Below are 14,903 nucleotides of genomic sequence, written 5' to 3'. Positions count from 1 at the left end.
CACTTGCCTGCCAGCTGTATTGGGACAGGGAGAAGCAACAGACAGTTTAATAAAAAAAAAAAAATTTGTTTGTTTGGCTGCCTTGGGTCTTAGTTATGGCATACAGGATCTTTATTTGCAGCATGTGGAATCTTTCCCTGACCAGGGATCGATCCTGGGTCCCTGCATTAGGAGCATGGAGTCTTAGCCACTGGACCACCAGGGAAGTGCCAGCAGACACTTTCTTGTCATCATCTGTTCAGAAGCCCCCAGCAAATAGAGAGAGTGAGACAGAGAGAGCGAGAGACCACCAGGCTAGGTGATCTCTAAGCCTCCATGCCTGCCTTTTACAGTCACACGTATTTATGGTCTCCAGCTTCAGCTCAGTCCTCAGTACCTTGGGACCACACTTTTATGTCTTCCCAGCATGCTTTGCTTTCCTCAGAGGGAATATTGGAGACTTTTATTTCTCTCCTCAAGCCCTCTGTTTCCCCTCCTTCTTGTTCACTGTCAGCCCGTGACTTTGCATTTCCCCTCATAGAGAAAAAGAGCTTCTCTCGTGTAAAGTTGCTGAGCTCCTTCGATTATCTATAAACCTGTCTCCTTTCCCTGCCTGCCTGCCGTCCACCTCTCCATCCTGCCCCAACCTCTCTTCTCCCATGGTCTCTCTGATCATGTGCGCTCCTGGTTTTCCCATTTCTCTGGCCGCTCCCTTTCATTTTGTTTTGCTTTCAGTCTCACCCAGTTCTGAGTCTTCTCCTGTATTACTGGCTTCCAGGGAGTCTTTTTCAGTGAGTAAAGTTGATCCAATCACCCTCTGCTTAGAACCTGTCCATGATAAGAACAGGCGAAACTAGTCCATGCTGGTAAAACTCAGAGTAATAGTTACCTCTGGGTAGGAAAAGTGGGAATTGATTGCAAAAGGGAATGAGGGAACCTTTCAGTGTGCTAGAAATAATTCTGTATCTTATTTTGGGTAGTGTTTCATGGGCCTCTGCATATATTGAAATTCACTGAGATTCCTATTCACTCCTCCCTTGAGTCTTGCCTCAAGCGTTTTCCTCCCGTGAAACCCAGGCTGTCTGTATGAGTGTTAAGACATGTAGGTCTTCCAGGCTCACATAGGATAGTAAGCACGGGTCTCTCCTAATTCTTCATAGACCATGTTGTCACTGTATTTCTGCTTCCCTTACTGGACTGGGAACTCCTGAAGACCAGGAACCGGCTCTTTTCTGTTCCACTGCTCCCCCAGCACCTCGTGCAGTGAGCGGCACATAGGCCCCACCAAATGTCTGCTGAGTAATGAGTGCAGGTTTACTTTGTATTTGCTTTGAGCTTGGTCTTCTGTACTGAAAAGTCTCCTTCCCTCCAGCCTGCAGGATGTTTCCTCAATGAGAGGAAGGCTGTTGCACAATGGCGGTGTGTGATACCCCAGAGGAGGCCTTCGGCGTCTTGCGTCCGGTCTGCGTTCAGCTCACCAAGATGCAGACAGTGGAGAACGTGGAGCGTCTGCAGGACCAGTTACAAGCCGTGAGTGACTCTGCCCTTCAGGAACTTCAGCAGTACGTCCTCTTCCCTTTGCGATTTACCCTGAAGACCCCAGGCCCCAAAAGAGAGCGCTTGATCCAGAGCGTGGTGGAGTGCATCACCTTCGTCCTCTCTTCAACGTGCGTCAAGGAACAAGACCTCCTCCAGGAGCTCTTCTCAGAGCTCTCTGCCTGCCTGTATTCGCCTGGCTCCCGGAAACCCGTGGCTGTGTCTGAGGAGCTGAAACTGGCTGTGATCCGGGGCCTCAGCACATTGATGCACTCGGCTTATGGGGACATCATTCTGACTTTTTATGAGCCCTCCATTCTGCCTCGCTTAGGATTTGCCATATCTTTGCTGTTGGGCCTCGCAGAACAGGAGAAATCCAAGGAAATTAAAATGGCTGCCTTAACATGTTTACAGGTTCTGCTCTTTCAGTGTGACTGTCAGGACCATCCCCGCGCCTTGGATGAGCTGCAGCAGAAGCAGCTGGGGGATTTGTTTGCTTCCTTTTTACCTGGACTCTCCACTACCCTGACCAGAGTCATCACAGGAGACTTCAAACAGGGCCACAGCATCGTCGTGTCTTCCCTCAAGGTCTTTTACGAGACAGTGAGTTTCATTATGGCTGATGACCAGCTCGGAAGGGTCTCAGAGGTCCGGGTGAAGCCTGCCGTGGAGGGCAGAGTAGCGGAGCTGATGGTTCACAGGGAAGCCAGCTGGGTAAAAAATACTGGTGACAAGTTGACCATCCTTATTAAAAAGATAACGGAGTGCATTTCAGTCCACCCACACTGGAAGGTCAGGCTGGAACTCATAGACTTTGTCGAGGCCCTTCTCTTGAAGTGCAGTCGGTCACTGGTTGAGTCGGCTGGTCCCCTTCTGAAGGCCCTGGTGAGTCTGGTAAATGATGAGAGTCCTGAGGTCCAAGCCCAGTGCGATAAAGCCCTGAGGCATTTCGCAGACGAGAAGGTGGTGGTGGGCAACAGAGCCTTCGCTGACGTCCTGTCAGAAAACCTGCACTCCCTGGCCACGTCCCTTCCCCGCCTGATGAGCTCCCAAGATGACCAGGGCCGATTCTCTACTCTCTCCCTGTTACTAGGGTACCTGAAACTCTTGGGCCCCAAAGTGGACTTTGTCCTCAATTCTGCGGCCCACCTCCAGCGCCTTTCCAAATCGCTTATCCAAGTTCTGGAATTAGACGTGGCAGACGTCAAAATTGTTGAAGAGCGGCGCTGGAACGTGGAACATCTGAGCGCTTTTCCAGAGACTCCAGCCGCGCGGCCCTGGGCTCAAATGCAGAGGAGATATTTCCGCTTCTTCACCGACGAGAGGGTTTTTCTGCTCTTGAGGCAGGTTTGTCAGCTGCTTGGTTTCTATGGGAACCTGTACTTGCTTGTGGATCACTTTATGGAACTGTACCACGAGTCCGTGGTGTACCGGAAGCAGGCCGCCATGATCCTGAATGAACTGGTTGTGGGAGCTGCTGGGCTGGGGGTAGAGAATCTCCATGAAAAACACACTCCAGCCGACCCGGAGGAGCTGAGGGAGATCGTGACATCCATACTTGAAGTATACACGAGCCAAGAAAACTGGTATTTGGTCACTTGCATGGAAGCTGAAGACGTGGGAGAGGAGCTGACGATGAGGTGGACGGGCCTTCAGGCCCTTGCTTCTGCTGCACACACCTGCCAGCCTACCTCTTCTCCCACGTTCTCAAAGCCAAGTCCCACGATCTGCTCCATGAACAGCAACATCTGGCAGATATGCATCCAGTTGGAAGGGATTGGCCACTTCGCACACGCACTAGGGAAGGACTTCCGTTTGCTCCTGATGTCAGCCCTCTATCCAGTACTGGAGAAGGCTGGAGACCAAACCCTGCTCATCAGTCAGGCGGCCATCGGCACCATGACGGACATCTGCCAGGCTTGTGGCTACGACTCCCTGCAGCACCTGATCAATGAGAATTCCGACTATTTGGTGAACGGGATCTCTTTAAACCTGCGTCATCTCTCTCTGCACCCCCACACCCCGAAGGTCCTGGAAGTTATGCTGCAGAACTCAGATGCGAGCCTGCTTCCTTTGGTGGCAGACGTGGTTCAAGATGTCTTGGCCGCCCTGGACCAATTTTATGATAAGAGAGCTGCAACTTTTGTCAGTGTCCTGCACGCCCTGATGGCAGCATTAGGTAAATTGAGAACCCTTTTTAATGAGAGGGAAGGACTAGTATCCTTGTTTGCTGGACCTTGTTTTTTTGTTTGTTTGTTTATTTGTGGTTATGCTATGGAGGACATTATTTCATTATTTGTGTAATTGTTTATCTGGTCCCACGTGTTCTGCTAGGGTTCCATTGCTTATGTTCTTATGCTTGTAACAGTCTCTTCCATCCCAACAGGCTCAACACCCCTGCTGTATCCCAGGGATATAAACCCTGCACACTAAGTGTAAACATTATTTTTATTTTACAGAGAAGGAGAACTAAAGCTCAGTGAGCTCCTACTTAGCCGACATCACACAATTAATGAGGAGGAAAGTCAGGATTTATGACGCCTTTGTTCTCTTCAGTATACCAGACTGCTTTTGACAGTATTTAGAGTTAGCAGTATCTTTGCTAATGGAGAACAGAACTAGCATGAATTATTCAGTTCACAGATAATCCAGAACAGTACTGTCCAATAGAACTTTCTATGATGGTGGAAATGTTCTATATCTGTTCTGTCCAGTACAGTAACTACATGCAACAAGTGCGACCGAGGGACTGAATTATTTTTATTTAAACAGCCACACACAGCTAGCGACTGCCACATCAGAGCAGGCCTAGAAACTTTCTTTAACCTTTTAATTGTATGAGTTGGTTTGAATTTCTCTCCTTCCCTTTGACCTTGTTGGGTGTCTGTTGGAGGTATTAGCCACCATTAAAATGGCAAAGTTTTAGACTCTAAGAAGAAGAATCCCTCTACTGGATAGTCCATCTTTGCATGAAAAAAAAAAAACCCCAAAAAAACGAGCTATATACATGAGCTCCTTTTATCCAAAGAACATACATCCAGTATTTATTTCAGTATTGCTAGTAGACACCATCACCTTCGGAGAAGGAAATGGCACCCCACTCCAGTACTCTTGCCTGGAAAATCCCATGGACGGAGGAGCCTGGTAGGCTACAGTCCACGGGGTCGCTAAGAGTCGGACATGACTGAGCGACTTCACTTTCACTTTTCCCTTTCATGCACTGGAGAAGGAAATGGCAGCCCACTCCAGTATTCTTGCCCGGAGAATCCCAGGGACAGGGGAGCCTGGTGGGCTGCCGTCTATGGGGTCGCACAGAGTCAGACACGACTGAAGCGATTTAGCAGCAGTAGCAGCAGGAGACACCAAAGTAGGTGGAAAGGTCGCTGGCTTCATTTTGTCAGCTAACAAAGCCAAGACCACATAAGAAAAGTTTCTCAAGGAAGGTGACTGAACAGGGACAGTCCTCTGCCCTGTAGCTGTACCGCTTCCAACGTTCATTGATGAACATGCAGTGTAAATGTTCTTTGATTCATTCATTAAATAAAGGGTGACTGTTAGGTGTCAGACACTGTGCTAAATAATCAGGGTACAGCAGTGAGCAAGACAGATAAACTCAAGGAGCTTTCCTGCTACTGTGAGAGGGTAACAGGAACAGTAGCAGAGTAGTCAGGGAGGGCTTCTCGGAAGAAGGGACATTATAGCTATGACCTGAAGTTTGAGAATAGCTCATCATGGAGCTGTCATGTCCTTTTCAGGGTTTTTAGGAATATTCAGGCCAAGCGAATAGTAGGTGCAAAGGCCTGGAGGGAAGAAAGGACTTGGGGTCTTTGGAGAATGGGAGAGAGGTCACTGCAGAGAGAGTGACACCAGGTAAAATTGAAAGGGTGGGTGAATGTGAATCCCACAGGCCAAAAGAAGGAGTAGGGGGTTGTATTTTGCCACCACGAAGAAGCCTGTGTCCTGGGCTAGTCACTGGCATAGCAGCGATGACCAAGGAGAACTTGGTCCTTGCTCTCGTGGAAGTGCAGCTAACATTGGCTGACCATTTATAGATTTTAGATTGTAAATGTCTTCCATGGCCCAAATATTCCAGGGCCCAGACTCCTGCCCTTAGTGCTTTGGAGAACTCTACTATGTCTTAGTTTGAGTTTTAAAAAATATATTAAGAAAGGGCCTATTAAAAATATCCTCGGGGACTTCCCTGACGGTCCAGCGGTTAAGACTCCATGCATCCAATGCAGGGGTCGCAGGTTTGATCCCTGGTTGAAGAACTAAGATCTCACATGCTGTGCAGCATACACACACTCATGATAGTTGTGCCTGCTCAATTGTGTCGGACTCTTTGTGACCCTTTGGACTGTAGCCTGCCATGCTCCTCTGTCCGTGGGATTATTCAGGCAAGAATATTGGAGTGGGTCACCATTTCCTCCTCTAGGGGATCTTTTGGACCCAGGGATCGAAGCTTCTTCTTCCTGTGTCTCCTGCATTGCTGATGGATTCTTTATCCACTGAGCCATCGAGAAAGGCCAAAGTGTGTTAGTCACTCAGTCATGTCTGAGTCTTTACAACCTCATGGACTGTAACCTGCCAGGTTCCTCTGTCTATGGAATTATTGATATATATATATTCTCAGGAGATATCTCATTTTGGGCCTTGAAAATGGAATTGCCTTGGATTGTCAGTGTCTTTGATCATTTCTAAAGGAGGGAGGATGGCAAAAGCTTGCCTTGAGAATATCCTAGGAAAAGCTGCAAAAGTGGGGATAGCTATTCCAGAAGTTTCAAAGTAACCCACACAACACTTGCATTTTGAATGGTAAGCACTACTGTGGGGAATGGATCAGCTCCGCATGAGGCAAAGTAGCACTGTCTGCTGGCCTTTCTTCTTGTCATCGAATTGTCTAACTGATGGTCACATTCTCTTAAGATGGAAGTGGAAGTGTGAGCTCAGGGAACTTCCAAAAGGTTTTAAAAGAACCCAGTATGTCTTTTAGGAAACCAAGTTACTAAGCACAGCGTTTCACACTCATTGACTAAAAAGCCCTAAGGTTCCATAGTGAAGGCAAGAACTGTCAGTTAAATTACTGCTTAGCACCAGCTACTGGTTGGCTGATTATTTGTAACGGCAACAACAACAAAAAATTGAGTCTTTTTGAAAAATGAGAAAGCATCCATGCCATATACCTTGGCCCCCGAAGAACATGCCACATCCACACATGGGGCTGCCGTATTGTTTTGATGGCTACTTAGTGTTCTGTTGTGTAGCTGCACTATGATTTAAGCAGTCCTTTCTTGGTGGACATTTTGTTCTGATCTTTTTGCTCCCCCCAAAAAATGCTGCAGTGAGCATCTTTGTAGGTCATTTTGGACATGTCTAAGTGTATCTATAGGGTAAATTTCTAAGACAATTGCTGGCTTAGAGGGTGTTACATTTAAGTCTTTGATAGAGAGATACAGTTTCAAATTGCTCTGTAAAGAGGTTACACCAATTTAAACTCCCATCAGCAGTATAAGAGAGCGCCAATTTTGCCACCCCTTCACCCACCCTGTATATTACCTTGGGTTTTTGATCTTTGCTAATCTAGTAGGAGAAAAATTGCACCTTATTATAGTTTAATTTGCATTAAGAGTGAGGTTGAGCTGCTTTTCATATGTTTAAAAGCCATTTGTGAGCAAAGGCTTTTTAATGTCTGGCAGTAGCCTTAAATCTAGAAAATAATCTTTGCAGCGTGTCTGTTTTCAACAGTATAAATGCTGGGTACTGGCTTTAACCCATTGGGAATGCAGTCCCTCAGAGTACAATAAGGATAGGTTTATGTCTGGGCATTGAAGCATTGGCGTAATCAATCCCTTCATGTAGGAATCTTCAAATGCTGGACCAGGGGTTCTCATGTCCAGCAGCATTTGCTCTCTGTTGCTCCCAGTTGCCTGGCCCTGCCATAGCCCATCTGCTATTGCAGTGACTCTTTGCAGATGCTCCTTGATAGAAAGGAGATTGTTGTTGTTGTTGTTGTCTTAGTTGCTCAGTTGTGTCTGACTCTTTGTGACCCCATGGCTGCTGCTGCTGCTGCTAAGTCGCTTCAGTCGTGTCCGACTCTGTGCGACCCCATAGACAGCAGCCCAACAGGCTCCACCGTCCCTGGGATTCTCCAGGCAAGAACACTGGAGAGGGTTACCATTTCCTTCTCCAATGCATGAAAGTGAAAAGTGAAAGTGAAGTCGCTCAGTCGTCTCCGACTCCTAGCGACCCCATGCACTGCAGCCTACCAGGCTCCTGCATCCATGGGATTTTCCAGCTCCAGTATTCTTGCCTGGGACACCCCATGGACTGCAGCCCTATTCTGTTGCCATTCCTTCTCTAGGGAATTGCCATTTCCTTCTCTAGGGAATCTTCCTGACCCAGGGATTGAACCCACGTCTTCTCCTTTGGCAGGTGGATTCTTTACCACTGAGCCACCAGGGAAGCAGAAAGGAGATTAGCAGGTGCCAAAGGTTATCAGAGACTTTCTCCTGCTGTCTGCAAAAGGAGGACAAAAATTCAGGCTACAGGGCTTTCTTATTGTTTTGTTCTTTAAGTCTTAAGTGCCATTTTTGAAATGAAGCCCTGGGGGACCCCAATATATAAAAAGAGTTAAAACTAGAGCAGTGCTGGCCACAGAAGGCGTAGAAACCCTGTTCCCACCCTTTAACCTGCTGTCTCTGGGTGCCCTTCTTCTTTTGACCCTGAGACATTTCTGCAGAGCCCTAGGGCTCCTCAAGGCACAGTTTGAAAACCACTGATTCAGTACCATTTGAAGCTTATTCTTTGGTGACACATCAAAAGTATTGGAGGACCACTGAAGAAGGAAAAGCTTTGGAGAGAAAATGCCAGCCTTCTGAAGCATTTGGTATCAAATACCTGTGTGAGACTTGTTAGTTCTCAAGGCTCTGCTGAACCTCTCTTCTGCTGATGAGCAATGTAGTCTACACTCAGAATTTTGTCTCTTGCAGCTGTCCTTCAGTCTAGCATATTTATTCATTCAGCATGTATTTTGAGCATCCACTCCATGCTGGGCAGATTGACTTTGCAGGGGTGATTACTGGAGCACAGTGTCTAATGGGAGATTCAGACACTAAACAATAAATACAAAGTAAATACAGTAACTGCAAATGGTGATGAGTTGAAATGAAAGAACATGTCTAATATAGCATATAAGAGACCGAAGTTGGGATGGGGTATAGGAGTCAAGGGATGGCTTTACTGGGTGAGGTGTATTTGTATTAAGACATGAAAAGTGAGTTGGAATTAACCAGCTGTGACATAGGGGGTGCAAGTATTCCAGACAATGAGAACAGCATGTGCAGAAGTTCACAGGCAGGAGGACGCCTGACAGATTGGAGGAACCAGAAGATGGTCAGTGAACAGGCAGCCAGAAGTGGTTAGAAGATTGGAGAGACAGGTAGAGACTGGATCCTGTGGGGGCCACATGGGCCATAGCAAAGAGCTTATTCTAGTTAGAAGGTACTAATGCCTATTGTCAATGACCAAGGTGATCGTTATAACACTTTATTTACAGCTCAGTGGTTCCCAGATGCAGGTCATCTCGGGCAACTCCAGGAGCAAAGTGTAGGGGAAGAGGGAAGTCCTTTGAGCCAGAGACCAGCAAGTCTCGAGAAAGGCCTTGAGAACCCCACAACAGCCGAAGACATCGAACAGTTCGTGCTGAACTACCTCAAGGAAAAGGATGTGGCAGCTGGGAATGTCTCAGATCTTGATAATGAAGACGGTAACTATCATTTATTTTGGCTTCAACTGTTTTTGTTTGTTTGTTTGTTTTCTTTTTGAAGCAGGTTATTGTAAAAACAATGAAACATCATTATAGAAAGTTTGGAAATAAGTATCACTCATAAGCCCGCCATGCTAACGTAGGCATTCTCACTTTTTGTGTTGTATTTTTCCATCCTTTTCTGTTGCAAGCCTGTTTTTATTTGATTGCAGCCACAGTTGAAATGTATGATACCCTTTTTGCATTTAGTTATATAAGAAGGAACTCTTCATGTTGCTATGGAGTTTTCATAATTAATGTTTTAATAGCTGCTACTAAGCATCCATTCCCCTGTGGGAAGTTTAGGTTGCTTCTAGCTTTTCACTCTGATAAACAGTGCTGCAGTGTATGATTCTGTGCATGTGACCTTTTCCTTCCTTTTGCATATTTCTTTATAAATCCCAGAAGTGGGATTTCTAGGTCAAGGATACGAACATTATTTTACGCCTGCCAAATTGCCTTCCAGAAAGGTTGTGTCAATTTACTCCTTCCCCTCAGCAGTACAGGATTAATACTGGTTTCACCACAGCCTTGCCAACAATGGCTATCGCCAGTCTTACTTCTCGCTGAATCAAACTGGTTCTGGTTATTTCACTTTGTGTGTCTTTGATCACTAGAAAGGTCGAACATCTTTCTGTACGCATCTTTCCTAACAGTATTTTTTTTCTTGCGCCCCTTATCTTTTCATACGCTTTGTCCATTTATTTTATTTATTGGTAGGAGGAGATTCCAGTGTTTTTCTTAACCAACTGATATGATAAAGGAGAAGGGAGTTTAGGCTAGTTGAAGCTCTGGCCTGTTGTTTTATTCACAAGCTCAATCTAGAGCTTCAGGTCATGGAAGGATTAATAAATTATTAGAATCTCCTCTGCAAACATAAAATGCCAAGTCATAATGAGCTTGGTGGTCTCAGAACTATCCTAAATCGAACTGAGTCCCAAATTAGTTTGTTAGGCTGGAGTTGAGCAGATTTCTCTCTCTCTTTTTTTTTTTTTGTCAATCTCTACTCTGAGGCTCTGGTGAACCGAAGCCATACTGTTTCAGAATAACAGCAAATAGTAGTTCAATACAACTAGCTACAACAAATTCCTTCTAAATAGCAGGGAAGCATCACAACCAAGTAACAGTTTATGCAGAGCTGAGTTGTTTTTCTCTCCAGAAACAGAATTTTCTGATCAGAAATCCACCCGGCTTTTTCGTCTCTGTTTTGTTTCTGGAGCCCACCCAATCCTTGTAAACTGCACCCCTTGCCCAAACCTAGAAACCATGAAGGAGAGGCATCTTGATCCCTAGTAATCCAGATTGGCCATTCCTGTTTGAAATTCCACAGCTCTCAAATAGCATTCCACAGTAGTTGAATTTCAAACAACCAGTCCTCCTCCAGAAGCAGAGCACAGCCTTGTCATTCTTATCATTATCATTCATCAAGTACATACCACACACTTGGCATTGTAAGGAATGTTTAGATTGATAGTGGTTGGACATACATTTTTTGTTTTAGCCATAAGCTCACCTTGGGTATCTGAGGCCCCTTTTGCCAGGAAATCCAAGCATCCTATAAACACATTTTCCTTTATCTTTTCAGCATTGTTAGAGACAGGTGTGGACTCTTAAGATTCTATTTTTCCAGCAGAGGAAACTGAAATGGGAGAAAGTTAGGGGAGCAACAGTCAGCTCCGTGGAAATGAGCACAGCTGATATTGAGGGTTGGGGGAAGGCTGGAGGCTATAAGCAAAGGGAGGAAGAATTTCAGGGGAGGCATTTTGGCCTGGGTTTCACACTACTCGAGTGTTTTTTGTTTTAATTTACAAACTTACACTTATCTCATGCAGTGTAGCACTCCAGGCAGTGAAAATAAATAAATAAATAACTTGGTGACATTCATCTCATTTAATTCTCTCAACAAGCCAATGAGATATACATGCTTTACCCCCATTTTTTTCAGATGAGGTAACATGGGATGAGAGCGGCTGCTAGTAGGATGTGGAGGCCAGACCAGTCCTCTGACCAAACCCCATCATTGTATGTTGCACCAAGCTGCCCTGGTGTTATCCCTCATACCAGGATGCACAAGGCTTGATCTTGGCCCTCAAAAGAGCTTCCAAGGTGATGGAGAAAACAGATATGTACCCCCTTAGTCAAAGGATGAATCACTAGGAGAGGAAAGAGTATAAAGGGCCAGAGACCCACCAGGGAACTGCCCAGCCTCAGGGCTCCCAATTAGAACCTTGCCCTCTTATGTCTTTATTTTAAATATTTATGAATGGCAACTTAGAAAAGGCTAACGGTATAGGGAAAAAATAAAAATCATTATCTTGTGACCCTATCTCTGTTAATATTTTGTACTTCCTCCTGTCATTGTATAAAACTTTATATAATAGTACTCACACCGTGTGTGCAATTTTGTATCCTGCTTTTCTCTTTTTAACACAATGTTATTTCATAAGCATTTTCCCTTGTCCTTAAAGCCCTTGATAAACACAAATTTTCAGGCCTTCATAACCTGCCATTTGTTCTATGGCTCATAGCATGGTTTATATAACCATCCCCCTACAGTGGACATGGAGGGTTTTCCCCCAGTTTTTAGCTGTTACAAGTAATGCTTTGGTGAATATCTTGACTCAGAGCTTGACCCACCTTTTTTACATGGTTTCCTTGGGATCAGTTCCTCAACATTTTGCCTCTAAAGTCTTACTCCAGATCTGAGGTTGGGAGGTTCAGTTGAGGTGCGGCATCTCTCAGAAAAGCACTGCCCCCAGTTATCCTTTTTTTCCAGAGGAGCAGTCAGACCCTCCCGAAGTGGAGGAGGATGACACCGGTCCCTGTGTGGAGCCTCCACTGCCGGTGCAGATCCAAATAGCCACGGACGTGATGGAGCGCTGCATCCACTTGATGTCAGATAAAAGCCTGAAAATCCGCTTGAAGGTCAGTGTGCAGCCCTACCCCTGCGTTCACAGAGCAGCGGGATGAGGTTTGGTCTGCGGGCCGTGACTGCAGGGTAAGCAGGAGCTGCCCTTATCTCCGCTGCATGTGTGGTGGCCAAGAGAAGGCCTCAGGAGGAATTTATCTGTGGGATGCCATCTTAGTCTTTCTGTATTGACCCAGATGCCAAAAGGGAGCCGAGTCCCCTTGATGGAATTAAAAAGCACAGAGTTTCAGAGAGTCATCGTGTCTCCAAGGGGAAAAAAAGTCATATGCTTTGGGAAGGATATCATTTTCTGTGCTGACTTAATGTGGGACACAGGTTTTAATACTTTAAAGTGGTCATTCTTCCAAGCCTGACTGTAGCCCTTATCTCGTTTCCACTTCCATTCTCATCCTAGGCCAAGCATCAACATTTTTCTTAATCTTACATCCTTACTTGCTGGCAGTTTCTAAAGCAGCCTCCCCATCAGCAAGGACTTAAACTATACAGTAGTGATTCAGATAACGGGCTGAGGGGGTGGGGGCAGGGTGAGCATGGGGGACACAGCTTTCAGATCACCTGGGGGCAGATCTGACACCCAAAGGAAAGCACAGCCTGACCTGCTCCTGCCTACCCCTGAGCAGGAGTGAGAAACACAGCCGCCTCCATGAATTACTGATAGTGATGAGGGCACTTCGCCCTGACCAGGGGCAGTGGGCTGGGAAACCCTGGCCCGCAGATTACTTCAAACTTCAGCATCTGGGTTTTGCGGGACTTGTTTAGTCTTCCCAGAGATACTTCTTAGTATTTTCTGTTCCATTCAGGAGTCATTTTTAAGGTGCCTTTTGTTAGTGGTGTCTGGTTGATACATTAACACAATGTCTTCCCTCTTCTGGACACTTTGTAGCAGCCATGGATGAAAGTGAAAAGTCGCTCAGTTATGTCCGACTCTTTATGACCCCATGGGCTATACAGTCCATGGAATTCTCCAGGCCAGAATACTGGAGTGGGTAACCTTTCCCTTCTCCAAGAAATCTTCCCAACCCAGGAAATGAACCCAGGTCTCCCGCATTGCAGGCGGATCCTCTATCAGCTGAGCCATAAGGGAAGCCCAGCAGTCATGTAAACACTATAGCTATGGAGAGCGTCTGCACTGGAATCAGATCGACATACCCGTGTTCAAATCCTGACTCTGCCCCTCACTAGCCACGTCACCTGATGTATATCAGTGTACCTTTTTGAGCATCTTCTGCTTCATCTGTAAAGTAGACATGATAGTACCTACCTCACTGAGTTATTGGCTATAAATAAGAAACAGCATCAGGTGTGGCATTTATACTCATTCACTTATTTGCTCAGTGCTTATTGAGGACGGCTACAGATGAGGCAGAGAGTATGTAGAAGGAAATGAAGCAGACATGATCCCTGTCTTCATGGAACTTTCTGTCTCTCAAGGGGAAAGAGGTGATGCACAAATACTCACATGTACGTGGAGGAAATGCTGTGAAGGTAGTAAGAGGTTCTGGAATAGAAAATTCACCCCTGTAGTAAACGTGTTTGGAAACCTACTCTCCCACGGCCTGTTGAAGAAGAGGGAGCTTACGTTCCAATTTAGACCAGGTTGTTGGGTGAAGTTTAAGCTTAAAGGCTGGGAAGGAACCAGCCCTGCAGGGGCAAAAGGGAGAGGAAGAACATTCCAGGCAGAAGGGAGAAAGCATTCATCTTTGAGTCAATGAAGTATGATGTAACTTGCCCAGTTAGTGACAGAACACAAATCCAAAGCCAGTCCGCGATCCCAAGGTCGTTTCCCCCTGAGTACTACCCTGCTCTCCTGAGGTTTCTCTTCTTCCCCTAACTATTCAGCCCTCAAGGGCAGGGCCTGTTTTGTTCTCTGTTTCTGTTCCAATCTTCCTACGACCAGCACATACTAGGCATCCAATCTGCATTTCCTGCAGACCTCACTCTGTCTTCCTAACTCACATATGCACCCTCACCTCCTCTGTGCTGGGGGGAAGCCTGCCCTAGTCATCATGGTGACCACTGCCTGGGACCCTGAGCAGGCCGTCTGTCTTCAGTGAACTTTGAGGCATGAGAGTCAGGAGACATATTTTCAGGAAAGGTGAAAAATCCAATTGACATGTAGGCTACCCCAGACCTCTCTTCTGAGGTCAACCTGTGTCCCAGCTGCCTACTTGACCTCTCTGTTTAGAGGTAACAGAACCTGATCTCCCTCCTCCCTCCCAGTTTCCTCCTCCTCCCCTGTTCCTGTCTCATAAAGCTGCACCAGCATCTATTCAGTTGCTAAGCCTGAATCCAAGCAGCTCTTTTTAATACATCTATTCACCTCACCAAAGAGCAAGTCCTTCAGCAATTTAAGCCATTTCATCTCCAAAACAGATCTCAAACCCTTCACATCCCTGCCTCTGTCTCCACCATGTGACTGCGTGACTCCACCCCTGCGCCACCCAAGTGGACATACGTCTTGGCTTCCTCCAGGGCCTCCTCACTTCTTCTCACTCCCACTTCAAGTCCTCTCTCCACTCAGAAGCCAGAGTGACCTTTTTAAAACATGAATTGTATCATATCACATTCCTGAACATTCCCCTGGCTCCCCACCGCATTTAGTACCAGATAAAAAAGTCTTAACGTGATGCCTTCATGGTCCAGCCCCATCTTACC

The 14,903-nt window shown here is 46.2% G+C and overlaps 1 protein-coding gene across 4 annotated transcripts in view; it reads left to right on the top strand.

Moving 5' to 3' along the window:
• The window catches only part of TTI1 (TELO2 interacting protein 1), a 41,770-nt gene that overhangs the window by 9,195 nt on the left and 17,672 nt on the right, over window positions 1–14,903 (top strand). For 2 of the 4 annotated variants that reach the window (XR_014073675.1, XR_014073674.1), the window contains exons 2-4: window positions 1,352–3,694; window positions 9,071–9,280; window positions 12,096–12,248. Coding sequence is in view for 2 of the 4 variants with exons in the window: in XM_081558814.1 (XP_081414940.1) it covers window positions 1,393–3,694; window positions 9,071–9,280; window positions 12,096–12,244 (2,661 nt within the window). In the remaining 2 variants the exon portion in view is untranslated. The remainder of the gene's footprint in view (window positions 1–1,351; window positions 3,695–9,070; window positions 9,281–12,095; window positions 12,249–14,903) is intronic. The other 2 variants (XM_081558814.1, XM_081558813.1) reach the window with 1 other exon arrangement.

Source organism: Giraffa tippelskirchi, chromosome 13, assembly GCF_054371585.1.
Source record: "Giraffa tippelskirchi isolate mGirTip1 chromosome 13, T2T-mGirTip1v1.2.pri, whole genome shotgun sequence".
Classification (NCBI taxonomy): domain Eukaryota; kingdom Metazoa; phylum Chordata; class Mammalia; order Artiodactyla; family Giraffidae; genus Giraffa; species Giraffa tippelskirchi.
This window is presented reverse-complemented; position numbering and strand designations above follow the sequence as displayed.